Below are 27,712 nucleotides of genomic sequence, written 5' to 3'. Positions count from 1 at the left end.
CTCCCCCACATGGGTTGGGTGAGGTAAAGTTGGGAAAGCAGGAAGCCTTTTCTGCAAACACCACTCACTGTACACATTCCTGTAGGCTCAGCCCTTGGAAGGCTGAGGCACTAGTTGGAGCCCAGCTTTGGCTCTGAATTGAGTCCAAGGCCAGTCTGGGCTGCCAAGTGAGACCCTGTTTTAAGATAAAAAGTAGTACTGTGCTTTCAAGAGTAGGATGAGAACTAAGTTCATCCGGAGCCCTCTCATTGCCTCACAGTTCTTTCAGTTACAAAGTTGCAGGAGAGCCTAGGGACCGTTAACCGTCAGCCCGGAGGACCAGGGAAGCCGGTGCTGCCTGGAAGCTGCTCTCCCAGACAGCCCATTCATCATCTTTCCTTCCGTTCTTTACAATGAACATATTTCTTAGCTACTGCACAGTGTTTCAAATTGAATGATACATTTTCATTATAGGCCAGCCTCCCAGAGAGCTGTAATTCTTAGGGCAGATAAAAGCAGACAGGTACCCAGAAGCCTGTGGGAGAGCAGGAGAAAGCTGTTGCTGAGAATTGCTGCTGCTGGCTGACCGTGCCACGCCTGTCTTCACGGGTTAGATTTGGGACATTTGGGAGTGCTGATTATGTCTTCATATCAAATAGGAGAAAGAATTCATCCTAAGGTGTTGGGTGGGCTGGATGGAGAGCTATCTGAAAGGCTTGAACCTTTGGGAAGCAATTCCATGGAAGAGTTGTCAGAGATCTCTGTAATCCTGGACTGTGTCGTGAGCGCTTGTGTGTGTGTGTGTGTGTGTGTGTGTGTGTGTGTGTGTGTGTGTGTTTTAAATAACATAGGAAGGTGTTATAAGCTGGAGTTTCCTGAATCATAGGGGCCCATTGACAGAGTCTTGGGTAATACTCTGCACATGTGTACAGTTACTTGACAGCAAATGCAAGGGGAACCACTCCCCTGTGTGTTTTCTTAGCATCTGGGGAGGTGAATCCCAAGCTGCTCAAGTCCCCGTGGTCCCGTGAAGGTCTCCCCATGTCAGGTCAACAGAATGGCTGCTCGGATGGCATATTAAATGTTGGAGCTTGGTACTGACAAGAGGATGAAAGGGAGTAGAGTTCACAGGCAACAGAGTAGGTGATGCAACTCCATGTCCATACTCACCCAAGTACGACCTAACATTTCCAATGGTAGGGTCAGAAGGCAACCTCTCTTGGACAACCCTCTAGCAAAATGTGTTCGGGCAACAAACGCAGTTAGGACACAGGAAGCACGCGCTGGATCTAAGCCTATGCATTTAAGCCACAGCCTTCTGCAGTATTTCCTACAGTACCAGAAACACACCCTCCTTTCTTCCCTGTACTTTCTAGAATACCTGTAGAGACGCTTGCAATCACCTGCTGGGAAGAGGTCGGAGATAAATAGGACATGGGAAAAGATGTCTACCAGGTACGACTCTGAAAAGCCAGCAAACTGTGGTCAACCCTGCTGGTGGCTACTTGCAGCCAGGAGGGCGGGACAGTAGATGCCACTTCGATATGGAGCTACAGTCTCAGCATGCATGGATTTTCTTTGCTGCCTGGGTGAGGCGTAGGGCACACCCAGAATACGAGCCTGCTATGACTGGCTGACTAGCAGTTGTAAGAAGGCACCAAGTTGGCCGAGAAGTACTCTAATTCCAGTACCATTAGTGGAGTGACAGCTCCTGCTGCCTCCTACCGCTCTGAATCCCTGCCCTTCAAGGACCAGCTCAAGTCTCAGTCCTCTGAGAGGCCACAGCTACTCCCACACTCACACTACATCTTGCATCTATGTGTGGATTGTTCCCTGAACTGCCCCAAGCTTGTGTCTTCTAGCTTTGGGCTCTTGGTTGGTTGGAGTGTCCATATAGGTCTGAATGCTCCACAGAGAGGTATGCAGAGGACTGGTGGGAGAGGAAGATTCCAGGAAAAGCAAGAGTCTACTCTCATTCTACATAAAACTCTCATGAGAGCATGGAAGTAAATCTGCCTTCCTTCCACCTTTGACTGCACTGTGCTGTGACGGCAAAGCCTGTAGGATCGCAGGGCAAAGCTGTGTAGGAGTTCCAGAACGCTTACTTGAGGGCACACACTCACAAGGATTTCATAAAAAGAAGATGGAAATTTCTCTCCTGCTCTCTCCGGCATTTATGTCCATACAGAGTGGCTGTATGTTTGAAGTATGAGGCTTGAATATCACTGCTGAGCAATAGCACAGTACAAGCAGAAAGTTATTGATTCTAGAACAAACTCAATCACGTCCTGGAGACTCAGCAGCCCACGTCCTTCTGTGGGCCTCACTGTGAAACACGTTAGATTACAGCATGTCTTTTCTACCCACAACACAGAGATGTGGTCATGCCATAACAGAGAGGTGGTCATGGCACAATATCCTTTCTTCCACAAACTGTCCTAGTGAAATTCAAACCTAAAGTTTTTCAAGAACGATCTGGTCACACATTCAACCCACAAGCTTGTCACTAACGGGTCACAGCACACAATTCTGAGAACCAACAGACTAACTATGGCTACACTAAGGATGCTTTTCATTAAGTTATGTGACCTGGGAGCCCATTAGGGCCAGGAGAGCAGTGGCCCTAAAAATGTAGCTTAGGGGCGCCCTAGTTTGGGAACACCCTCAGGCCCTCTCCTCCATATTTCTAGCTGAAGGAAGCCATCAGATCTGAACACAGGACCTGTGACAGGCACTGAAAGGCAGCAGAGGTAACGAGAACACAATGGCCAATGCCAGGTCCGAGTCCTACAAAAGGCAATGCCAGATACTGCAAGAACATGTGTGTGTGTGTGTGTGTGTGTGTGTGTGTGTGTGTGTGTGTATGTGTGTGTGTGGAGAGAGAGAGAAAGAGAGAGAGAGAGAGAGAGAGAGAGAGAGAGAGAGAGAGAGAGAGAGAGAAGCAAGTGGCATCTGTAACTACTTCTATTCAGACCTTTAGGTAGAAACATGAGACAGGGTCCCAGGACACCACCTCTTGCTTTTCAAGGGAAGCTGTGGTTGAAAAGCCTTTTGAACAGCTCCAGCAATTACCCTGAACAATGCCTAAACCATCTTGGCCTTGAGACGCAGCCTGGTGCTGCAGATTAGTGACCATTCTCACACTTTCCAGGTCAAGTGCGAATCCCCAATTCTATCAGCAATTTCCCTTCCAGACTGGACGTGTGGGAATTGTTTACGGTTAAGCTGTTTATGGACGATTAACCTCAGTATATAAAACTGGTCTCTCCACTCCGGGGAAAGTTCCAGGTGCAGAGAGGGAGGCCTGCGTTCCCCCTGCGCTGGTTGCTTTTACCTCTAAAGAGAGCGATCTCAGAGCAGTGAATCCTGACAGGCAGGCCGCAGGGCTGCACGTACTCTACTCAGTCCTAGGTGACAGGGGTGGCATTTGGTTTCCATATTGTTTTTAGTGTACACTGTGACTTTGGGAGAGCCAGTGCAGTAACCACCCCCATTTTAGGCAAGTGCCCAGAGGAGAGCCACAATCTTTGTGTGGCTTCTTCAGGCTGTAGTGTAGTTCTGTGAGCTATCCATGACAAAGGTCAGATCACGAGATGTGTATTTTGTTTGTGTATGTGTGTGTGTGTGTATGTGTATATACATATGTGTGTACATGTGAGGGCTGGAGGTCAACACCGGTGTCTTTCACGATTGCTTTCCCCACTTTAGCTTTTATTTCAGTTAGAGACAGGGTCTGTGAACCAGGGCCTCACCAAATGGCCAGAGTGGCCATTGAGCTCCAGATATCAGCCTCTCTCTAGTCCCCCCAACCCCGCCTCCCTGGCCCCAAGCAGTATTTCCCATGCTGGGCGTCTGAACTCAGGTCATCACATATCTCCCCAGTCGCCATGACAGTTTGAAAGAAGTTGTATCTTCTGTAGTAGATTTGACTTCATGTTGAAAGTTGAAGAGGTCCAACAGTAGGTAAGGAGATGGGATCATGATAGGAAAACACATAAAGGCTAGCTATTCGTCCTCCCAAAGGAAATTCTACCTCATGCTACATACAGCACAGAACCTTAATGATATAATGTTAAGCAAAATAAACCAGTCACAAAGAGGACAGATACTACGTAATTCCACATAGGTGAAGTGTCTAGAGCTGACCAATTAAAATAGAAAGGGTGGCTGTGGGGACCCGTGGGCAGGGATGGGAGTACTGTATGGTTTACTACCTGAAAGTTTCTGTGTCAGGAGCTTGGTTCCAGAATGGCAGTGCTGGGAGGTAGTGAAGTAAGGCAGGCAGGGATGAAGGCAATGATGGGGATGCTTTAGGCCAAGTGGGCTTGCATTTGGGGCATTGAGGGACCCCAGCTACACTTCCACTTCTTGTTGGTCTGTGTTCTTACTTCTTCCTACATAACCTTGGGCTAACTGTGACCCACAGAAGGCATTTTGAGAAGACAGTCTGCACAGACCGTTTTGTTCATCAGGTATTTTGTCCCAGTAAGGACAGATGGGACTAAGACGGCCAGTCATCTTGAATGGGTAGAGTGCTTTGGTTTTGTAAGATTAAACCAGTTCCTGATCTAGCTCTTAGGAGTGGGTATAAACATCTGAATATACTCGAAGTAGCAAATATTACGTTATCATATTTTACTATAACATAATTGGGGGGAAAGATGAGGGATAAGGTTAATAACTCAGCTAGCCCGTCACCCAGATAGATGCTAATTTGAAATGCTCCCCCCAAAGCATGTTCCCATTTTCTCTGCGTTTTCAGGCCAAGTTGAAATTTTGACTTCTGTCAACATCCTGTTTGGGTCTTCGGGGCTTAAGAGCTTTTGTTAGGGTCTGTCTCAGACTGACAGCACCTACCATAGCTCATGGGGCTCTACCCTTGGTTGCCCTGCAGCAGCCTGAGGAAGGCACAGCTGGCGACGTTACCTGGACGGGTAGCCTGCCGCGCTGATCCGAATGGTCTCCAACACGCCGCAGGCTCTGAGCTGCTGCACAGCTCTCTTTGGGTCGAAGCTGCAAAGTGAAAAACAGCATGAAGCAGTGCTGGGAGGTGAGAGGAGGTGAGAGGATGAGAGAGGATGAGGAGGATGGAAAGCGCTCCTCTCCTGCAGCATTGGAGACACCTGTTGCCCCCACACTGCAGATGGCCACACACCAGGTCAGGGTAAAGCACAGAGCGAAGAGCGGACCATTTCAGCCACCGCAGGTCTCACGACTGTGCACACTCTTAATCCCACTCTTTTGCCCATTTGCCTACCAGGGTCCTGCCCCACCTTCCCAGCCTCATTCCTGTCTATTCTCCAGAGCTTGCCCTGAGCAATTCCTTCCACACAGACTTCCTAATAGCCTGCGTGTGGTGCAATGGAGAGCAGAGGAGAGGACAGGGCTCGGGGGCAGTATTCCGTAAGGCATGCTGTAAGAGTCTGTAGGTGAAGGTGTTGTCAGGAAACCCGGGGAAAAGCTAGCAGGAGATTAGCATGATCAGAAATCCTGTTAGGAACCAAACTGACCTAGAATTAGTCACTTTTCTGTATCTGTTGGACTACTGTCCCACCCGGAGAAGTGCTGAGGAACGTACATGCCCTTTCTTCCTGACTGACTGACTGACTGACTGGCTCACTGAAGCCAGTGGCCATGCTTCTTTTGTTCCTTGCATTCTAGAGATGATTCTAGTCTGAGGACGCACGAGGCTCACAGCCTGGGCTCCTGGAGAACACAGTGGTCTTGGTGGAAACCTAGGAGAGGCTGTAGGCAGCTGTCTTGTCCTGGGAGATGAAGAGAGGTGGGAGATACTCAACTTGAGGACCTGCATAAGCCCCCAGGACAAACCCCTGTGTCCTCTGCATCACTCTCCCTGACAACCCACGAGTGCTCTTATGGCTGCACGGCCCACCTGGATTCTGAACTCCAATGATGGAGCTGGCCTAGAGATAGCTGCCCTCAGCCAGTCTCTGTGAGCCAGACTTTCTACTCCTCTTTGTGTGAGCTGCCCTTGGCATTCCCACATCACTCTCTCATGTTCGCCACACAAGCCTCCCTCCGGAGTCATCAAACCGTGGCATCCGACAAATGGTACCTCTGGCTTGCCTACCTTCACCGTGCATTTCCTAGGGACTGGGGACTATAAGCTATTGCAGTGTGTCAGGCATGCTCTGACCCAAGGCAGACCCGAGGTGTGAGAATCCCTGCACACTCCTTCAGGCCTGTTCTTGTTTCTTCCTCCTACATCCCGCATACAGCTTGCACTACCCCCTATTTTCTGTTGCACCCCAAACCTGGCTTCTCCGAATTCTATTCCTGCTCACTCCAGCTCTACATGAGAGAGGGCCTTAGGTCACTAAGGACATTCTGTGCACGAGGGACAATGCAGCACTGAATTTTACATGGTCTTGATCAGAATGGTTACTTGATAACTTAATTTCCTCTTGTAAGGGCTGAAGCTCGGCAGTAAGAGGCTGAGAAGACAAAGGAAATGTGGAGCACCTCGCTGGAACCCTTTCCCTGTCACCTGAGGTGGTTTCGTCCTCTTTGATATGAAGCACTGTTCTGGGATGCCAGCAGGTCTCACAAGAAGCCTGTCTGATTTAATGGCCACTCATGGTCCTGGGAAGGCCTTCAGGGTACAGGCTCTGTTTTCCTCACCTCTAAGTAAGTCAATAAGAAGGAATACTCCCAAGTTTTCAGAAAGCGTTAGAGAAATGTGGGGCTTTTGTCTCAGGGCTCTGTATCCAACCACCTCAACCATGGCTATCACCCAGAACTCACAGATGTCTGCCTGCCTCTGCCTCTCAAGTGCTAGGCTCAATGGTGTGAGTCTCTGCACCCAGCCCCTCCCTTCCTTTTGAAAATGGGCCACTCTTTTTCTTAGCAGATCACATCTTTAGCACTCTTGTCTCATCCTGTAGCAAGCCTTTCAACAATTATGTACCCAGCTCCGGGACTGGGCAGTGTGGTGGCCTGAGCATGGCTTACTGAGTGAGTGTCCCAAGGCAGCATCATGGAATGCTGGGAGAACAGGCTGCAGGTGGGGGTAGTCTCCTCTTGGGCCATACACACTATGCCTGGAGCACCAGAAAATAATTCTTCTTGAGCCTTGTTGGCTCAGGCTGGCCTAGAATTGAAGATCCTTCTACCGTATGTACCACTACATGGCCTGAGGCAAACGATTCTTAGCTTAGCCTTACCCTCTCCTTTTCTGATGAATTCAGCAAATACACCCTTATCCACTCTTTCCCACCCCGGACACCACCAGCAGCATCCTCCCTGTGGCCCCTGTGTGGAGGAGCTGTGTGACCCCAGCTCCCCGCTAACAGCATAGCACGTCACATATCACGCATCAGGCTAGACATGACCTCTTGTCCCCTTTCCCTTCCTTACTTTTAGTGGGTGTGGAGAACATCTGCCCAAGCATAACTACGATAGTCACAGATGGAGACTTTCAAGAGAAAAGCACAGAGACCGGACAAACAAGATACAGTGTCCTCTCTCCTTGTCCAGGCACCGAGGAAGCCCAGATTGTTCAGTGTTCTCATCTCATGTCTGCACCAGTGGAAACTCCATGGGCCGCACTATGAAGTGACAAGGAATGGAAAACCAGCCTTCTAATGAAGCCAGGCTTAGATCTGGAGGACAGCCAACAGATAACTGGGTATTAAGAAAAAATTCAAAAACCCAATTAGGTATAGGTTTAAGCCGTTGAAAATCAGATTTACACTTTGCTGGGAGAGACAGCAGAGCCTGGAGTTGCCTGGCTGCAGAGGGAGGAGCCCAGGGCTGCAGCACCTGGCCGTGCTTCTCCAGTGGCTTCCCTTCCCACTCTATCAGCCTTGCATGGGCTCTATGCTTTCAACCACTTCCTCAGGCTCCACAACATTCCTACAGTCAGCCAAAGACTCTGAGACCAGTTCGTCAGCAAGCTTCACCTCTACCAAGGAAGTCCAGATCAACACTTACCCCAGCCACTTCAGGGGAGAGGAGGGTCGCTTCATCACTTCCTTGCCTTTCTGTCTCCACAGGATTTTCCCCAAGTGAATTCTCTCATTCTACTTGGTGGGTTCCCAGGGATTGAACACCGGCCATCAGGCTTGGGTTACGTGCTTTTACTAGCTGAGACATCTTGACATCCCTATGCTCATACTATGTCTACAGAACTGTTGATGGTCAACTTTTGGGGCAGTGTCATTTATATGTGACATACAGCTCCTTAAGCAGGGCCGGGGGTGGCAGCATAGCTTAAAGCCATCCCACCTGTCATAGACAAGCATCTAATGAAGAAGAAATAAGCCAGATGTTTCTTGACTAAAAGTAAAGAGAAAATACTTTTATATGAGAAGTGCTATCAGAAATATACAGGACAGGGCTCTTAATGGGGCTATTCTGCTCCCTAAGGAGCACTTGGTAATGTGTAAAAATGTGGGTTGTCACACTGATGGAGATGCTATTAGCATGTGGCAGATAGAGGACAGTGATGCTTCTAACCATGCTATAATGTGCAGGGCAATCTTCTATAGCAAAATACTGCCTGACCCACATGTGGACAGTCCTAAGGGCGAGACACTGGGGTGTAGCAGACTTGCTTCTAGGATACTATCAATAGTTTATGTCAACACACACACACACACACACACACACACACACACACACACACACATAGTTATATATACATGTGCTGTAGGTGGAGGCCAGAAAAATCAACCTTGAGAGTGTCTGTCTTTCCTCAGGTACCACCCACACTGTCTTTTAAGGTAGAGTCTTTTAGTTGGCATGAGGCTTGCTGACCAGGCTACCAGGCTGGCCAAGGAGCCCTGAGATCTGCCTGTCTCACATCTCCAGTGCTGGGGATACAAACACCCACCATGATGCATGGCTTTTTGATGTGGTTCTGGGCGTTGGACTCACACTTGCAGGGCAAATACTTTATTGGCCGTGTTATTTCCCAGTTTATAATAAAGTAACAACATATTTCAACCATATAAATTGTTTCCTTTTCACTGGTAATTCTCAATTATTACCTCCTTGTATTTTTTTCTAAATCAATGTATTGTAAAGTCATAATTAACCTGACAAAGACAGTGAAAGATACGCGTGGAACCAACTAACTCTGAGTCTGGACTACAATTCGGGCTCTCTCTTGATGTCTCTGTCTCTCTGTGTCTGTCTCTCTGTGTCTCTGTCTCTCTGTGTCTCTGTCTCTCTGTGTCTCTGTCTCTCTGTCTCTGTCTCTCTGTCTCTGTGTCTCTGTCTCTGTGTCTCTCTGTCTCTGTCTCTCTGTCTCTGTCTCTCTGTCTCTCTGTCTCTCTGTCTCTCTGTGTCTCTGTCTCTCTGTCTCTGTGTCTCTGTCTCTGTCTCTCTGTCTCTGTGTCTCTGTCTCTGTCTCTCTGTCTCTGTCTCTCTGTCTCTGTCTCTCTGTCTCTCTGTCTCTGTCTCTCTGTCTCTGTCTCTCTGTCTCTCTGTCTCTGTCTCTCTGTCTCTGTCTCTCTGTCTCTCTTTCTCTGTCTCTCTGTCTCTCTGTCTCTCTGTCTCTGTCTCTCTGTCTCTCTTTCTCTGTCTCTCTCTCTGTCTCTCTGTCTCTCTGTCTCTCTCTCTGTCTCTCTGTCTCTCTTTCTCATTCCATCTTATTCCCATTCTTTCTCTCCCCCCTTTCTCATTCTACTCCCCTCACCCTCGGCTGTGTGTGCGTGCGTGTGTGCGCGTGCGTGTGTGTGTGGCAGGGAATGCTAGGCCTTGCAGAATCCCTGACATCCGCTGAGAACCAGTCTGATGAATGAACCAATGGGACCACAGTTGGCTGGAACAGGAAGCAAGTGCTACCTCTCACTTCTCCCAGGACTTGGGTGCTATCTTGTCCACCAGGCAAAACAGCAAGGTTGATTTTCTGGCCTCTGCATGCACAGCACATGGATCTATGCACATACGACTATTCATATATGTCACCGTATGTGCTGAGATAAACTACTGATTCACTACATCCCTCCTCCCATTCTTACTTCCAGTGTCTGCCTCATCCTTAGCACTACTCACACGCTAGCAGATACAGTGCAGAGGATTGTATGCCTCAGAAGGGTGGAGGAAGAAACGTGGGTAAGCAAGCAGCAAGCTCAGAGAAGGCTGTGTTCAGCCACAGCCCACTTGGAAGTGACTGACAGGACAGTATATGACTCTGCAGAGCCCAGAGCCTCCGGGTCCAAAGCCGGAGGAGGAGGCCTCTGTGGCTCCACCCAGCTGGCACTTACTGGAAGGGGAGCTTTTCGTCGTTGGGCTTGATGCATCGAACGTAGTGTGGCGTTGTGGCATTCAGAGTCTCCATAAGCAGGTTTAGGGAAGTGCGGAACTGAAGGGCAGAACCAGACCTCAGTTATTTTTAATATCCCGTTGAGTGCACAGTGAAGAAACACTAACACACTGGTGACTACTTTGCTAGTGGTGACATCAGAAATCACTGTTATTACTACGATCAATTCAGAAAGACGGGGAAGGAAAGACATTCAGTGACCAGGGTTAGATTCTAGCTGACGGTCCTAGCTTGCTATGAATAAAATAGAGTCCTTCCATAGTAGGGCTCTTCAAAGTAAACAGAGGGAAGCTACTCCATAGCGTGCCTAAGTCCCATTGTTAGGAGAATCGGTGAGATGAACTGTGAGTGCTAGGAGATGGGAGATCTACCTGCTGTGTGCTAGTAGCCTGCTATCCCTGAGTGTGGGGAATGAAGTTGTAACGTCTGCACCTAAACATCCCAGAAACGATGAGATTTGCATGAGATGTCCCAAACTAGCAAATCCACAGGAATTAAAGCAGGTGGGACTACCAAGTCCTTCTCTTTGGAGACAGACTGGAAACCAAGCACTTTAGTTTAGATGTCCCTGGGCTTATCCCTCCTCCCCCCACTATCTGAACACCTTTACTGGGGCCCTGCCTCTAGCCCCCTTTTCTTCTGTGAGTCCCCTCCAACAGCCCTGCTGCACATGCCACAGTCCCAGGACTAGAACTGACCTGGTAGCCCACGGATTTCTTGTGCTCCTTGTTGGGGGCCTTCATGAGGGGTCTGGAAGAACGAACATTGATCTTTGAAGATGACCGACTCTTAGCTGTGTTGGTGGCAGGAACAGAGTCCTTGTCATCACGGAACAAATCAGCCACTAGTGGAAACTAGACAGAGCCACAGCAAGAAAGGTGTAAAGGGTAATATCTTTTATAGCTTAATGTTGTTAATATTCTTCCGAAACAGTATACAGGGTTATCAAACATTCATCTACAAAGACAGGTATAGTTTCGGTTCCTTGGAGTGTACTAGGAGGCAGAGATGAACAGTCACAGAACTATGTCTACAGGTGATTATTTTCTAACTTTTTGGGGATCTTGTAAGGTTATTTGGCTCCCTTGAGTCCTGGGTTTTCCATCAGTACAGTGGGGTAAGACTGCATCTAGTACCCAAGCTAGATAGAAGGACTCTGTTAGTGGGTCTCTGAGTTAGTGTGATGGTGTGTTGATGGCACGGACAGCTTGCCCATCAGGGCTCTCAGGCTGATGAGGACACATCTGCCCTTGTTCCCTGAGCAAATCAGGGCTGGACTAGCGCTATGAGGTCTCCAATCCACCCCTGACAGTGCAGAGGAAAAGGAGTCTGGATGGCTCCGTTGTCAACCTCGGTACCCTGAATCTTAACAGGAAAAAAGAGCAAAGGAGAGCGTGTGCCTCAGACTCCAGGTTCCTCTGAGCCATTCTGCACTCTCTTCCTTCAGAGTCCACTTACATGCTTGAGTCTCCTCCCCTACCATGTCTGGATGCCCCAGGCGAGCATGTCTGATCCTATCACTTCCTAGAAGGTGCATGTGGTATAGCCATTGCGCTGCTCTCTCTGCTCTTCCTGGTGTTAAGCATCACCTTCCTATCCCACCCTTCTGCCTTTGTTCACTGTGCTCATCTTAACTCAAATATCCCCCTTCAATCCCTCTGTAAGCCTTAAAGCCTAACTCTCCAGGATCAGCCCTGAGTCCCGTGTACTCTTTCCCAACATGCTGTACCCACTCCTCATCTACATCCCACAGACCCTGTCTACAGCTCAAAGAAGCCATCTTGCCCTGTGATGGGCCCAGAGCCCTGCTCTTGCTAAGCCCACTGTGTCCTCCCTGCTCCCAACACAGAGATAAGGGCAATATGACATTTCCCAGGTAATCACACAGAAGATGCTGACCACTAAGACATTGCCTAAGTTTATTACTCAGTTATACATGCAAACCAGCAAAAACTGTGAAAATGCAGGTAGATATACCATGTTTCATTTCATATAGGGTTCTAGAAAAAAGACCACAAAAGTAGAAGGGGCCGTTTAGGAAAAGGAAGGGAATGGGGTAAGGGGATAAGTGAAAGTAATTGGAACAAACACAAAGTCCATTATACATGCGTATGAAAGGTCACAATGGGGGGCTAGAGAGATGGCTCAGCGGTTAAGAGCACTGACTGCTCTTCCAGGGGTCCTGAGTCCAATTCCCAGCAACCACATGGTGGCTCACAACCATCTGTAATGGGATCCGATGCCCTTTGCAGGTGTGTTTGAAGAGAGTGACAGTGTACTCATATAAAAATAAATCTTAAAAAAAAGAGGAAAGGTCACAATGAAATAGATTATTTTGTAGAATTCATAACCTCATGACAAAGGGATGCCACAAAGGTCCAGATGTTCAGTGTGATAATCAATCTTGATGGTGAATGTGCTTGGACACAACTTCAAGATTAATACAACATCTAGGTATGCAAGGATACCCATCACTTATGGCTAAGACTAACAGAGGAAAGAGTCCCTGCCCCTGAATGTAGGCAGCGCCATCCCCTAGGCTGGGGCCTGGATGGAATAAAAGGGAAGGAGGAAAAAGTTAATTTCATTCTATCATGATAGACTAATACCTCAAAGTCAGGAGCAAAAGGAAAGTTTTCTTCTACTCAGTTATTTTATTCAATGTTTTGTTTTTTCCATAAAGGCTTGACTAATGCACCAAGGGAGCCATTTTTTTTAAATACAGCAGCACAGAATCTTTTATCTCATATTAACCATACGAGTCAACAGAAGTTCACGAAGAAAGGACCTACCAGACCTTGCTTCATCCTTTGTTCCCACCCCCATGAAACACAGGGGTTGGCATAACAATGGTTACCAGGCAAAGGCTGAGCCCAGGCGAGAGTCCTGGTCACCAATACACAAGCAGAGCTTGCTTCCTTAAGGTTATTGTAATCTGAATCAAATATATAAAGGGCACCAGTGAGAATAGTCCTCCCACTGGTAATGTCCCCTGAACTCTAAGAGCGAAACCTAGGAGAAGAGGGGAAGCCTGTCCTCCAACAGCACCTTTGCATCAGGCTACAGGTCCCACACGACAGTGACGGCAGCTCATGTTCCGATCACATTCTGTAACACATGTCCCTGACCTTCCAGGTCTGCGGTCTCAGGTTAGCAGGGATTCATTAGGCACTTAGAGGAAGGGCACAGGCAGGCTGTCATGTCAACAGTTGAGGAAGTGACAATTCAGTGGCACACTCCATTAGTACTTCACATGTGTGTGTTGTGTCTTCAGTGTCTGTGCTCATTTCTTCTCCTGTTACTGTAATAAAATACCCTGACACGGCAACTCCACAAGAGAAACGTTCATCCTGGCTCACAGCTTAAGGGCTTAGTCCTTCATGGTGGGGAAGTCACCGTCAAAGTCAGTGGCAGGGGCCTGAAGTAGGTGGTCATATTACATTTACAGTCAGGAGGCAGAGTGACAAGTGCTGCAAATGAGGTAGAATCCTCCGTTCTATTCAGTCCAGGGTCCAAGCCTGTGAGCGTGGGTCTCCCCACCTCAATTAATCCAATCTCCATAATCCCTTGTAGCCTGCCCCAGAGGCTAACTTAAGATCACCGCTTGCCAGAATGCCTCAGAGCTTGTCTGTTTGGTAATTCTAGATCCTGTCAAGTTGAGAATCAATGTTAACCACAGCGCAGTCCTAGAAGCCTGTGAGAATTAGGCAATGTCTCTAGACTTTCCATTACAATCTGCAGGAGGCCCTAGGTCATCTCAACTCCTGGTCATCACAGACACCTGACCATCGGCCGCAATGTGATGCTGTATCCAAATAAAGCAGCAAGTGGCACGCTAGAGCTGTCCTCTGAACTTGGGTGTGGGAATCAGCTCGTTCAAAAGTGGCTGTACAGCCCTGACAGGTAACTACGCTGAGTGGTGGGAGCATACAACACAAGTCATCGACCATCCCATCCCCCACCCTCAACCATCCTCAGAGTCACATAAGACCACTGGCTGGAAGTCGGTGTACGTCCACTGCACTGGGGAAATCACACTGCTCAGCAAGCATTCCCTAATCCAGTGTGATGACCTCTGGCGTTCACTGCATAGTAATGAAATGGTTACAAGTTCTGGAGAGTAAAGTACTAATTTTCACCAATCACTGGGCCTGGTCCTATGCGAGAACTTCTGAGGGGATCAGCACAAGCGTCCCCACCCGCAAAGACAAGATTGTGATAACTGATGTTCAAAACCAGTCCCCAAGGCTTGTCTCTCATAACAAGGATTTTAAACTAAAACACAGGATATAAAAAACCACATTAGCCTGAGGTAGTATAAGTTTACATTTTAAAGTCAATTTTAGGGTCAAGAGTACTCTAAACACATCTAAGTGTTTTACACTGCCAGCAACTGTAGGTTATAAGCAACAAAACTGCATACTCTGTGTGTGTGTGTGTATATGTGCGTGTGTGTGTTTGTATGTGTCTGTGTATGTGTATATATATGTCTGTGTGTGTGTATATATGTGTCTGTGTATGTGTGTGTATATATGTGTGTGTATGTGTGTGTATATGTGTCTCTGTGTGTATATGTGTATATATGTGTGTGTGTGTATATATGTGTCTGTGTGTGCATATGTGTCTGTGTGTGTGCGTGTGTGTATGTGTGTGTGTATGTGTATGTGTGTATGTGTGTGTATGCGTGTGTGTATGTGTATGTGTGTGGTGTGTGTGTGTATGTATATGTGTGTGTGTGTGTACGTGCATGTGTGTATGTCTGTGTGTATGTGTGTGGTATGTGTGTGTGTGTATGTGTATGTGTGTATGTGTGTGTATGTATATATGTGTGTATGTGTGTGTATGTGTGTGATGTGTGTGTATGTATATATGTGTGTGGTATGTGTGTATGTGTGTGTGTGTGTGTGTGTGTGTGTGTGTGTGTGTGTTTTGGAACCAGCATGCCTGCTTGCTCTTTCCTCACACTCTTCATTTCTTATAGAACTAGCCAGGGGAAGCTTTCAGGTTTTTGGCATTAGCGGTTTGCACGCTAATTCACTGGCCTAGGAAGTCTAAACACACTTTCTAATCCGGCCTGGGGGTAGACGTTGGGTTTGTGTAGCAGATGGGAGACCTTGGGTTTGATCACAGCAACACAAAAAATGAAATAAAATGAACGAATTAAAGTATAAACCGATAATGTAAAATCGAAGACCTTGTCTCCCGGGAGAAGCTCAAGAAGTCTTCTGGCTGCTTTGTGGCTGTAATAGCCTGGACAATAAATACTAGAGAATGGGACCAAATTCATGAGCAAAACACTCCCAAATCCTGGCCCAGGGCCTGGAAGGGATAATCTTATCCAAAATATGCAGAACCAAATATTTACAAAATAGGGAATAAAGAGACTCCAGTCTCTACTAAGGAAACCGGGGACAATATCGTCAAGAGGTTGGCTTTGGGGGCCCTCCAGTGACACGATTATAGTGGCTCTAAAGTTTTGGCTGCCAAAGGTGGCAATTCTGCCACTTTGCAGTGGCTTCTCTTCACATATGGCATTTCAAAATGATGAATATGATCTCCTTTTAGAGGAGAAAGGACCTAGCTGACTGAGAAATATATTTGTATTTCATTATCATAGTGGTGCTACTTTTCCTAGGTATTCAATTCTACAGGATATCAGAGAAATGAAATCAATCCGTCCTGATCCCCAGGTATTCAACCCGTGTTGTGGTAACCAGCTAGGGGCTGGTAACACAAAAGTGAATGACACACAAAGTCCTTCACACACTGCGGAGTTCACGGGTTGTCACAGAAGGCAAACACGTATCAATTACCTACAGGATTGAAAGTACAGTGACAAGAAGATGTCCTAAGGGAAATGAGAAAATAACGAAGCTGACCCAATCAGGCTCTGGGTGAGGACATCAGGGAGTGTTCTAGTTTGTTTTCTGCTGCTGTGACAAACATGACCAGAAGCAGTTCTTGGGGAAGGGTTTGATAGAGCATCAAGGGAAGCCAGGGCAGTAGCATGGGGGCGGGAACTGAAGGAAACAACACAGAAGAATGCTGTTTACTGGCTTGCCTCCTTCTGCTGGCTTGGCCTGTTTCTTTTATACAGTCTAGGTCTGCCTGACTAGGGATGCCCACGGGGCCATATTTGGGCAAGCGGGATGTGTGATGGGTAGAAAAACAGGTCGTGGGGGGAAGTTCCTGCAGAGTTGGAACGCAGAACATCCAGGGAACTATTAAAAACATAAAGCCAGTACGGGCACGCTGGACTCGAGAAGGAAACAAGAGGGAGCTTGAGGGATTTTTATTTTTAATCCCAACAGTAATACGGTAACATAAGGGAACAAAGCAGGTTGGAACCCGTATTTAGATTGTACTGGGCATGCCTGGACACATTCAAGCTGCCCCAGAACCATGTGGGCTAAATACCGACTGCATCTCATCCTACAAGCGAGGAAACCTGAGGCTGAGGGAACCAAGACCACAGAGCTAGTAAAGACCTGAAACCGGACAGCTGGAGAGTCTATTCATCAAATGCCACAGAGTGGCAGCTACCTAAGCTGCTCTGGAAATTATCATTGCCTGCAGCTAAGCTCTGAGGTAGCCAGGGAGGTGCTGTACCCATTAGGTGCTTATGGAGCCAACACCAACAGAGCCTCTAACCTTGCAGACTTGTTAGAAGCAGTACGACGTGATAGAAAGAGCTCTGAGCTGTGGTTAAAAGCCTCTGGGCTGTCATTTGCTGTGTGGCCCCTTTCCTTACCTTAGTTGGTTTGTAAGGCAAAGCCTGACACGGTCCCCTCTAAATCAGCGTCTGACCCGGACTCTCTGATCATCTCACCTCAACTGCCTTCCTAGCTATTGCTTACTGTGAGTTCAAGCCCCTCTGCTGCTGCTTCAGTTTCTCCTGCAGTTCATCCTGCCTCTTGCTATACACCACAGCCATCCTGGTGTCCACAGACACACACTGCCTTTCCCTATCCCACCCCCTGTCCCCAGGCCAGCCTCAGGGGACCTCACTGGGCCTTCTTCCATACTCCTGAAATGAAGAGACCATCTGGAGTCCTCCTTGTCAAACCCAGAGGGTTATAAGAAGTGTGAGTTCCCGTCCTCTCTGATGGCTTCCATCCTCTCTGATCCAGGCATTCTTCTATTGGGTGTCTTCTTTGAGCTGTGGCAGCTCCACTTCCTGTTCAACTTTGTTGCTTCTCAGTTCTCTAGTACTTTCCACTGACCAGCTTCTGGCCCCTCCCTCCTCGGTACTGCTGTCTGCCCAATCCCCAGATGAGTTCCCCAACACTCATCCCCTGCACAGACTCCTTCATGCCTGACACCTCTACTACTCTTCAACCCTGCCTCTCCAGTCTGGATCCCTTCCCCTCACCATGATCCCTATTTCCGACTATCTGTTCTGCACCTTCCTCTCTCTCCAATGCCAAGGAGGCACCAAACCCAACATGGCAGAGAGCACCCTCACATGCTCCCTTCAGAAACTGAGGGTAAGTACCATGCCCGGTCTCATTCAAGACTCAGGTTCTGTCGTAGTTCAATGCCTGAATCCTCCCTGCGTGAATCCAAATTCGTTTGCCTTCCTTCACCTCTTTTGTGAACCACAATTCAAATGGATTTCACCAACAGTCAGTTTCCTCTAAATCAGAAGCCTCTTGCTTAAGGGCTTGTGGGTGGCAGGAAACCGCCATGATTTGCTAAGCATGGTCAGAAGGGATTGCAGGCAGGGGACTGCCAATCCCAGGCCTCCTACGATTTTACCAGAGGGCCCAAGTGTATCTGAGCCAGGGTAGATCAGTGCTCAAGAACCTCTACAGGGAAATAATGGGTGGCCATGTTTTGGTAGTATTGTTGAGTGTTCCTAATCTGCAAAAATCATACTGTATGAGGGTTCTAATCAGCAGAAGTCATTAACAGCTTACGTGAAAAAGTTTTTAGGTCCTAGGGTTGGGAACAGATATCAAACATTTCAAGAAGATGTTTGAAATCAGACTGAAAAATAAGTATATTGCACTTTCAGACCCTTTTGCTTATGACAACTTACGAGATGCCAACTGTCTAAGAGATAATTCGAATCTACACTGGTACCGTTTTTTTTCCTGAAGGATCTGGATTTCGTTTTCAAAGCTATGTTTTAGTTGCAGGTCCCTGTATTGAGACTGAATCTAAGGAGAAGGAGAAGTAGGCTTCCTATGTGCAGGATTTCGTGACTCAGTGGTCAAACAGAAAGACCTAGGGTTGATCATGAGACTAAAAGGCTAAGAGGTGCCATTACAAAACCCTGGATTGCAGGCCACAGTGAAAGAGCAGAAAACACCCATTGAGACCTCTAATCACCCATCTACCGAGAGAAGGCCGGGATAGGTAAAAACTTGCCTTAGGAATTCCCTGAAAAGAAGTACACAGGGATGGACCCATGGCTCCAGCCACATATGAAGCAGAGGATGGCCTTGTTGGGCATCAGTGGGGGGAGAGGCCCTTGGTCCTGTCAAGGCTCGATGACGGGGAGGTGGGAGTGAGTGGTGGGTGGGTGGGGGAGCACGCTTATAGAAGCAGGTGGAGATAGCCGGTTTCTGAAGGGGAAACCGGGAAAGGGGATAACATTTGAAATGTAAATTAAAAAAAAAAAAAAAAAGAAGCAAATTTGAAGTCACAACAAAAATCACAGCCTGAGAAGGGACTCAAAGGACAAAATACCCACACTGTTGGGCAAGGTCAAGAAGAGACTCCACCTTTGCTGCCACTGCTGCTGAAGAGCTGGCTTCCTAAGCTGCCTGACCAGGGATGGAAATCCCATGGCTCACCCTAAGGCAGCCACCAAAAGATGTGCACCCAGGCATTTCTACCGATTGCTCCCTTCTAACTCCACAGCAGTCACAGTAACAAACCAAACACATCACTCGTCTTGTTTGCCATCATTTGTGTGAAATGTCCCCATAGGTATGGGCTTCTCTAACTTCTGCTATTCGAGCTCAGATAAAGAGTTTAAAGACCCGAGGCAAATCCTGTTTGCAAAAGGATTAAGAGCAGTATGAATATACCATTTAAAGGCTGCTTGACAGTTTAAGCAAATTTCAAATACAGCTGCCCGCACACTGTTTCCTTGGAAACCACACCTATTCACTGATGTTTATAAGAGCACAATGGAGATTTCCTTTCACACAGACCATGTGACGGGAAAAAGGACACAGTAGGACAACTTGATCAGAGGGCTCTTCCTCAGCACCCACTGTAACAAGCCACACTTTCTCCTCGGCCAATTCTTTTTACCTTTGGTGGGAGGGGGTGAATCGTCAATATTTAAATAAAAAGGATTTTAAGTGGCCATTTAGTGGGCTTTTCGAGAAAGACTCAGGCCAGCCTTGGAAAAGGGAAGGGAGCACACCGTTTATCAACTGGAGATCCAGTCTGCTTATTCTCATGCACATTTTCCAACAGCCAGAGGACACTAGCCACACCGAGGAACATGCATGTCAGAATGCACTGTCCCGGTGAACTACTGTGGAATCTGACATTTAAAAATAATGAATTTTAACAAGCAAGTCGCGACCGTTGGCTTCAATGTCAACCTGCCACAAAGTTGCATCACCTGGGTAGGGAAATGGCTCAGAAACTCCTCTGACTACCTTGATTGATGTAGGCATATGTAACCCAAAGGCGGGCAGATGTACCCCAAATGTGGCGAGGTGCACCCCAAGTATGAGCAGGTGCACCCTAAACGTGGGCAGCGCCCTTCTGCTTACTTGGCCCTACTTCCGGTCACTGAGCTGATCTGTCCTGTCGGTACTGCTGATTCCTTCACTGATACTGGAACCAGGGTCCGTCATTGACCAAGATGTGGCAGGAGCCCTTCAGGGCTGTGGCCCCAGGCTGAGGCACCTGCCCTTGTGGACCGAGTGGCCTTTCTGGTGTTACAGTCACTGTGGGACTCTTCCAACCGCTGAGACACTGGCCTCAGAGGCTGATCATCTGCCAGGTTTTCAGCGTCTTGGGAATGAGAACTGTTATTAGTTTACAAATCCCTTATACATACATATCATGCACACGCACACGCATACGCATGCACATGCGCACACTCTTTACTGGCCCTGCTCCAGAGGGCCTCATCACACAAACCTTTGTTCAGAGTGGAACACTGAGCTGCTTCTCTCCCAGGCCTGGTCTCTGGGGACCACCAGGCTTTGGACAGAGACCTCCTGAACCAATGTTTCTGAGGCCACTTCTCTGATGATGTGCAGTAGAGAGATGGTGACTCTTGTGTCCATCTAGATCCATGGACCGGGCTGCCTGGCTTACACTGACATAAAATTCCAACTTAATAGTTGACCCTCTGACGTGCACACAGCAGGTAAGAGGACATCTTTGGAGGAAAGGTTCTGTCCCTTTTAGAATCACTCCCGGTGGTGGTTTGAATATGCTCGGCCCAGAGAGTGGCACTATTAGGAAGTGTGGCCTTGCTAGAGTATGTGTGGCTCTGGTGGAGTAGGTGTGTCACTGTGGTAAGACCCTTCTCCTAGGTGCCTGGAAGTCAGTCTTCTAGCAGCCTTCAGATGAAGATGTAGAACTCTCAGCTCCTCCTGTACCATGCCTGCCTGGACACGGCCATGCTCCTGCCTTGATGATAATGGACTGAACTTTGGAACCTGCATGCCTGCCCCCAGTTAAATGTTGTCTCTATAGGCGTTGCTTTGGTCATGGTGTCTATTTCCACCAGTAAACCCTAAGATGCTCCCCAAGACTCCCTGTACTCTAAAACATTCCTTCTCATCGGCAGCAAAAGTTGGGAGGGAAAATTTGCCATCTTTAGTATTTAAAAGAAATGAATGTGTTAAAAAGCCCTTTAACTCATGAATGTTTTAATGAGCTCCCCCCACCCCAGTGTCCCAATTTATGGCTCTGTGACTGAGAAGGCAATCCTAAGGCTCCATCCTAAGTCCTCACAGGGTAACCAGCTTCCCTAATGCTCTCCTACCATTGCTTATGCCCCTCCCCAGTGTGACTTCTGCAAACGCCTCAGAATCACGGCAGGTGGGACTCCTCAATTTCACACCACTTAATCACTCTTAAACAAGCTGATAGTTTCTTACCAGGTAAGCCACACAAAGGATAAAAGCCAGTAGTCTCCTCACAAAAATAAAAGTACCTGAGGTAAAAATTATGGCTTTACACAATGATCTGAGAATTAGCTGAGTTTAGAGAGTAAAATTTTCCTTTTATCTCCGAGAAATAGGTTTTACATTATTAACTTTACGTCCTGGGGTCTTCAATGCATCTAGGTCTTTATTGTCCATTTTTGGCATGCATTTGAAATCTAAGCCCCAGAGGATGCTATTATAGTGAAAAGTTGTTTGTTTTTCTTTTTGTTTTTCACTCTTTTTGAGAGTGGCTTAGTAAACAAGGAGGTGTAAATCTTCACAGTGAGGGATGTGTCAGGCACCAGGGCACAAAGTCACTGGATTGGTAGAAGAAAAGGTAGTAGGGTTGGGATGAAACAGGGGAACCTGCCAACTTTCCAGAAACATAGCACAGAGGTTTCGCCCTGCAATTTAGTAACTCTACGACTGCTGTGCGTCCCACAGGGCTATCGATTTCATTCAAATAATAATAATAATAATAATAATAATAATAATAATAATAATAATAATAGCAGCAAAACACCAGGAGTTATTTAGAAAAGGAAAATGTGTGTGCACTCAGGTGGAGGGATAACCCAGGTACAGTGATATATGCAAAGTCAGAGGAGACTGGGCATGAGTACTGTGATCGTTTCCCCCTTAAAAAGACATGCCAGTGTGCTGTCAACGCAGACTCAGCATCCATCGGAAGATAGCTCACGGACTAGAGGGGGCTTGCATGTAACTCCGTGATATCTGATTTCTTCTGGCTACTTTTCAAATAAAAACCCAGTATGTTTCATCCAAACAGCATCATGTACAGAAAAGATCAGGACCACCATTCTCAACAATGCCTGCTTTGTAGGCCAAGTCTTGACTGATGTCTGGCAACTTGGATTTCGGGAGAGTTTTCAACATTTCCCTGACACGACTGACTCACTGTACAAACAATACCACTCATGGTGAACATACACTTTTCTCAGCCTGGGGAATTCAGTTCATGCATGACCAAACCAAGGGTACCTGTGTAACCACCCACTGGCCAACATTGTTAGATATCTATTTACACTGGCTTCTCTGGGGCAATGAGGCATACCCCGTGTGAGCTCACTGGGAGGACAGTCTAGGAGGCTTGCACCTGCTCTCTCAGACCTCGGCGTCTCCATGAACCTCGTCTTTGCTGAGCTTGTTTTGCACTCTTACTCTGTAATAACTGTGACCCTGAATAAACCACATTCAACTTCTGCAGGTCTCCCTAGCAAACTGCCAACCCTAAGCCCCTAACACACTGTTCTATAAAACCTCCTTCTTGACCTTCTTCACTCTCCTCCAATCACAATCACACACAGCCTTCTGCACTTTGTAGTCAAGACTGTCTTCTCCCCCAGACTAAGATTCTAGGGACTGTCTACATGTGTCTATACATTTTTCAAAGATTTATTTATTTATTATATATAAGTACACTGTAGCTGTCTTCAGACACACCAGAAGAGGGCATCAGATCCCATTACAGATGGCTGTGAGCCACCATGTGGTTGCTGGGATTTGAACTCAGGACCTCAGGAAGAGTAGTCGGTGCTCTTAACCGCTGAGCCGTCTCTCCAGCCCTCATATTTTTCTATATACATATTCAATGACGCTGCTAATATTAAGTGGTCAAAACTGCTCAGCCAATAAGAATACTTGCCCTGTCAGACAGATTTTTCTTATGAGTTTAGGTTATGACATCCCTGAATTCCTCAAATTTAGACATTAAAAAATTAAAACTGCAGAACTAAACTGTATTTAAGTAAATCAGGGATTTATCAAGATGAAAAGGCTTTCACGCTGGAAGGTCACCTCTTGGACTCCCAGGTAACGTGGGGAAGAGAAGTGCAGGAACCAGCGTCCCAGGCTCGCTTTTGTCAAAAATGGAAAAACTCCTGCGAACTGCCACAGACTTGAGATATAAGACCTTAACGAGACACTGAACTCCACGACAGTATTACGTTTATGCCCAACTGCTTGCCTCCGTGGTTACTTCCCTGACCTGGCTGTTCTGAGAGGACCACAGTAGCTGCCACTAACTCGGTCCCTCCCTATATCCCATGTTGGGCCCCTGAGGTAAAAGGGACGGATTTGAATCCGTGGGTCCGAGGCTACGGCTGTACTTTCTCCCACGGTTGCATTTCTCTCTGCTGCGTTCGCAATTCTGAAGCTTATCACAAAGGGATATTATTCTGTCATTTTCCCAGTGTTATCAGGGCCCTGCAGTGAGTTCGGTACCACATGGTCTCCTAAATCCTGCAGCGGCCTCTCCTCCTCTCGGGTCCTACTGAAAGGCCTGGCAGCGCCATCTGCATCTGCATCAGCATCCAGAATACAAGTGCACTGGCCTCTCCTGGCTGTGTCCCCTCCCCCAGACTTCCTGTCCCTTCACCTTATCGAGGCCTCTCCCAGCTGCAGACTCCCTCCCTGAGTGTCTGTGCTCCCTTCATATATTTCAGAGCAGATCTGTTATCAGCTCGTCCAGGGACAGTAAGAGTGTAGCTTCGCTCATCTCTGAATGCCAATAGTGGGTCTGGGGTGGTGACTCACCGGCAAGTGCTTAACGAATGTGTTTGGCGAGGGTGCAGATGGCCATATTCCAAATGTGATCCAAAATAGATCCAGATGTCCTAGAAATCTCACCTTTTATTACTGTGATTACCTATTCTTGGCTGTCAACTCGGCTACATCTGAAATTAAATCTAACCGAAGCAGCTAGGCACACCACCTTCAAGGGATTTTTCTTGACTGGATCATTTGGGGGTGGAAGATCCACCTTCAATCTGGGCCACGCCTTCTGGTGGCAGCCAGTGTAGAGCGTGGAAGGCGGAAGCCTGCTTCCTTGGCCTGCTTGCCCTCACTCTCAATGGAAAGTCTATTTCCTCACTAGCGTTAGAGCCTACGTCTCTGAGATTCTGACACACACTGAAGTCCAGCTGAGACATCCAGAGTCATGGGCCAAACAAGTATTGGATCCTTGGACTTTCCCCTGGGAGACAGTCACTGGCAGATGAGTCAGACCAGAGCCTGTAAGCCATGGTTTAATAAAATACTGTAGATATTCCTCCTACCAGTCCGGCTTACAATTACATTCAGGTTCTGCCCTTCAGATGACTGAAGAGGGATGAAGGAGACACACACTAGGCTTATCGATGTTCAAATAGTCTTAGGTATGCAAGTAGGTGACAGAAGAGAGGGGACTTGAACATCAGGAGACCTTACACCACAACTTCCACCTATGTATGACTTGTCCTGGTTGTCAGCTGTCTTGCAGCTCCAATACCCTTCCATTCTGGGTGTCTTTCCTAGGAATAGAGAGATACCTTCCTGCTCTCTTCCCTCTCCCAGCAAACCCACAGTGGGGCTCACCACAGCATCCCCATCCCCACCTATCCGTTGGTGTATTCTAATTTTTCTTCATCTCATCATTTAGCCCCAGCTGCCCTAGAACTTGTTATGTAGATCAGGCTGGCCTTGAATTTGCAGTGATCCTCCTGCCTCTATCTACCTCCAGAGTGCTGGAATAGCAGGCACGCAAGACCACACCCAGTTCCCATGTTATTTGCTTTTTATGGTGCTGGGGATTGAACCCAGAGTCCTGTGCGAGTATTAGAACATGACTAAGTCAGTATTCCCCAGCTTTGCCAGCCCTATTCCCAGTGTTTGTTTACCTTGCTGGCTTTCAGGATGTTGATCTGTTCTTCATATACCGTGTCCCTGTTTTTCTCCAGAAAACCATCTGAAAGGTATTCCACCTGGGGCGGAGGCAATGAAAGAAAATAGTCAGTGCTTCATGGGCTCCGGCAGCCTCTAAGGTAGCTTTATCTCATTCACGGTATTTTCTGGAAGAGCTAAGAGCACATGGGTCACGTATATACATATTTTCTGACTAAGATCCACCTCTGTCACTCCTCACTCCACTCCTCCTGAGATCAGCCAGCTGGGATTCCCAGTGAGGATTCTCATCACAGTCACAGCCGATGTCCACGGTGCTTTGACAGCCATAGTTTCAACACATTTTCACTGTCTCAGCTCAGTCTCTGTGTCACCCTGTGAGCCAGGTATTAGGTTTATACACGTCCCAGAGATAAGGAACCGAGGCAAATTTGATAGAGAGATTTATGCAGAGGACACTGAGTGTTCATTCATTCGGCAGAAGAAAGTGCTGTATTAAAAGGGAAATCCCATGAGAGAAGGCTTTTTCAGGGCTCTGTGAAAGCATTTTCTCCACCATGGCCCAGATGCATTGAATCAGGATATGCAATTACATGCACATTACCACCTGAGAATTCAACACAAATCCATTTAGAGCCATTCGGAGTCTACACCCATCACTGGGATCAGTGTGGGATACTCCAGAAGGAATCCAAACAATGTCAGTACTGTGTTTACACTTTCTCCTCCCTCTTCTCAGGCTCAAGGACAGCAGCCTTCCATTACTACCTGCTGTGCATGTGAAAGGCGACTGCCACAGTGCAGGCTCTGCTTGGGCCTAGTCCTTGATACCAGAGGTGAGCCAAGGGGAGGGTGGGGAAGAAATCTTCAGAGAAGAACCTACCTTCAACCTCAGGTTACCGGAACTCACAAAATCAACTTCCTTAGCCTAGAAAATCTTTATTCTATGTACTGTGGGTCTGAGGTGGCTGTCCCGGGTCAGCAAAGGGGACAGTTACCTTGTCTGCAAAGTGGATGACAATGAAGGCCGTGTTGGACATGCGCGGTTTCTGGAAGTGTTGACTGTTGGAGTGCCGTTCATAGAGTTTCTGAGCCCAGTTCTGATCAGTTCCTTTGGGGACCTGGAGAAGCACGAGACCCGAGAGAGTGTCTTGTGAAGCAGGAGAAGGCAGTGAAGCATCCTGGGAAAGGGCTGGAGCCTGGCTTCCACTCTCCAGCCAGGACTCGAACTGGACAGTGATGAGAACCCCCTCAGCCATGAACTCTTAAGCTCCTGCTATGGAAGGTCACTGACTGGCTGTGTGTGGGCTGACATCCACGGGAGGGCACTGAGCCTCAAAGAACAAGTTAGCCAGAAGAAAATGGAAGTTCAGGCAAAGGATGAAGATGGATACCAAAGGCTGTAGGGCAGAATCCCTGTCTGAAGACGCTGCTGTCCCCTCCAGCACCATGCTCTTGCTCACCCAGATTTGGCATAATTCGCCCATATCCCTTCCCCAGCTCATCCGTACTACTGCCCTGGCTCAGCTGCCCTTCCCTCTGAAGCCTTTCCCGGCCATTTCTGGTCTCGTGTCTCTCTTCTTTGGGATCCCGAACAACTGAATATACACACAGACATATTATTACAACTCCCCATCGGCTTTTAGATTCAGCCACTACATAGCATGACTCCATAGAGTCAGACAACTGTCTCAGCTGCTCCCGGCCTTCATGAGAGAAGTTTCTCTTTGCAGCAGGCAGTGGCTAATGGAGTCACGAGTGGTCCAAGTGTGGGGACTACATGACAGTGCAGTGTGCAGACTTAAGTAAGACATCTGTGTTACACACAAACATGGGGCTGGGGGTGTGTACGCTCAGGAAACATCCTGGAGGAGAGGCTGGACATATGCAAGTGCCAGAACTCTTGGGGTTGTGCCATGAGACAGTGATTGGTGTGACATAGCTCCGTAGCCATGAGCTCACTGGAGCTGTGCTGACCCACATGAGAGAGGACCCATTATCACGTAAGGGGGGGGGGACTCATAAGGCTCCACCACTCACTGAGGGGTGATGATTGAACCCTTTATCACACATGGGAGAGGGACTCATAAGACTCCGTCTCTCAGTAGAGTGGATAGTTAGGTGCTAGGCTGGAAGGACTCATTTTCTTCAGTGGTGTAGCCACCGAAAAACTGCCCATATTTCAGTAAAATAGCACCACCCCTCACACATGCACACTCCTACCCAAAGGCCCTGAGGTAGGTGGGCGCTTGTTGGAAGAAGAGTTTCAGAGGCGGGGGGTAGGGGTGGGTGCGGGGGACGATAGAGTAATAGTGTAGTGGGGAAAAATGTAACACAGTCATCGCGCCTGCTATGGAAACAGCCAGTGATGACAGTGACGTAGCCAGAGAGACGTCCCTCATGCCGTTATCCTGACACCCACTGACAGGCCTCAGTTTCCGTAGCTCACTGACTCTCCTTCATGACTTTACACTGTACCCTCAGATCCAGGCGAGGTTGGAAGTGACCCTTGCTGCGTCCATATAAAAAGGGCTTTTCTCAGTAAGTAAGATATGCTCCAAAAAGGAAAATGCTTACAGATGTGGGAACGAACTTCTTAGGTCCTTTGTAAGCAAACGGATTTTTTTTC

General features: G+C 47.8%; 1 protein-coding gene and 1 long non-coding RNA gene across 7 annotated transcripts in view; one reads left to right on the top strand and one right to left on the bottom strand.

The window, feature by feature from the left end:
* Myo5b (myosin Vb) overlaps positions 1-27,712 on the bottom strand; it is a 303,903-nt gene that overhangs the window by 71,740 nt on the left and 204,451 nt on the right. For all 6 annotated transcript variants that reach the window (XM_087592156.1, XM_087592152.1, XM_087592157.1 and 3 more), the window contains 5 exon segments: positions 26,082-26,204; positions 25,080-25,163; positions 10,969-11,124; positions 10,212-10,309; positions 4,906-4,992 (listed from right to left, as the gene is read on the bottom strand). In XM_087592156.1, the coding sequence (XP_087448282.1) occupies positions 4,906-4,992; positions 10,212-10,309; positions 10,969-11,124; positions 25,080-25,163; positions 26,082-26,204 (548 nt within the window).
* Positions 327-8,950, top strand: LOC120098279 (uncharacterized). The gene is made up of 5 exons (XR_015643067.1): positions 327-588; positions 1,356-1,434; positions 4,877-5,039; positions 6,412-6,627; positions 7,363-8,950. It is a non-coding gene; the product is annotated as an uncharacterized LOC120098279 (long non-coding RNA).

Source organism: Rattus norvegicus, chromosome 18 (genome assembly GCF_021556685.1).
Source record: "Rattus norvegicus strain SHRSP/BbbUtx chromosome 18, alternate assembly SHRSP_T2T, whole genome shotgun sequence".
NCBI classification, from domain to species: Eukaryota; Metazoa; Chordata; class Mammalia; order Rodentia; family Muridae; genus Rattus; species Rattus norvegicus.
The sequence above is the reverse complement of the archived record's forward strand: the minus strand, read 5'-3'. Positions and strand labels throughout refer to the sequence as shown.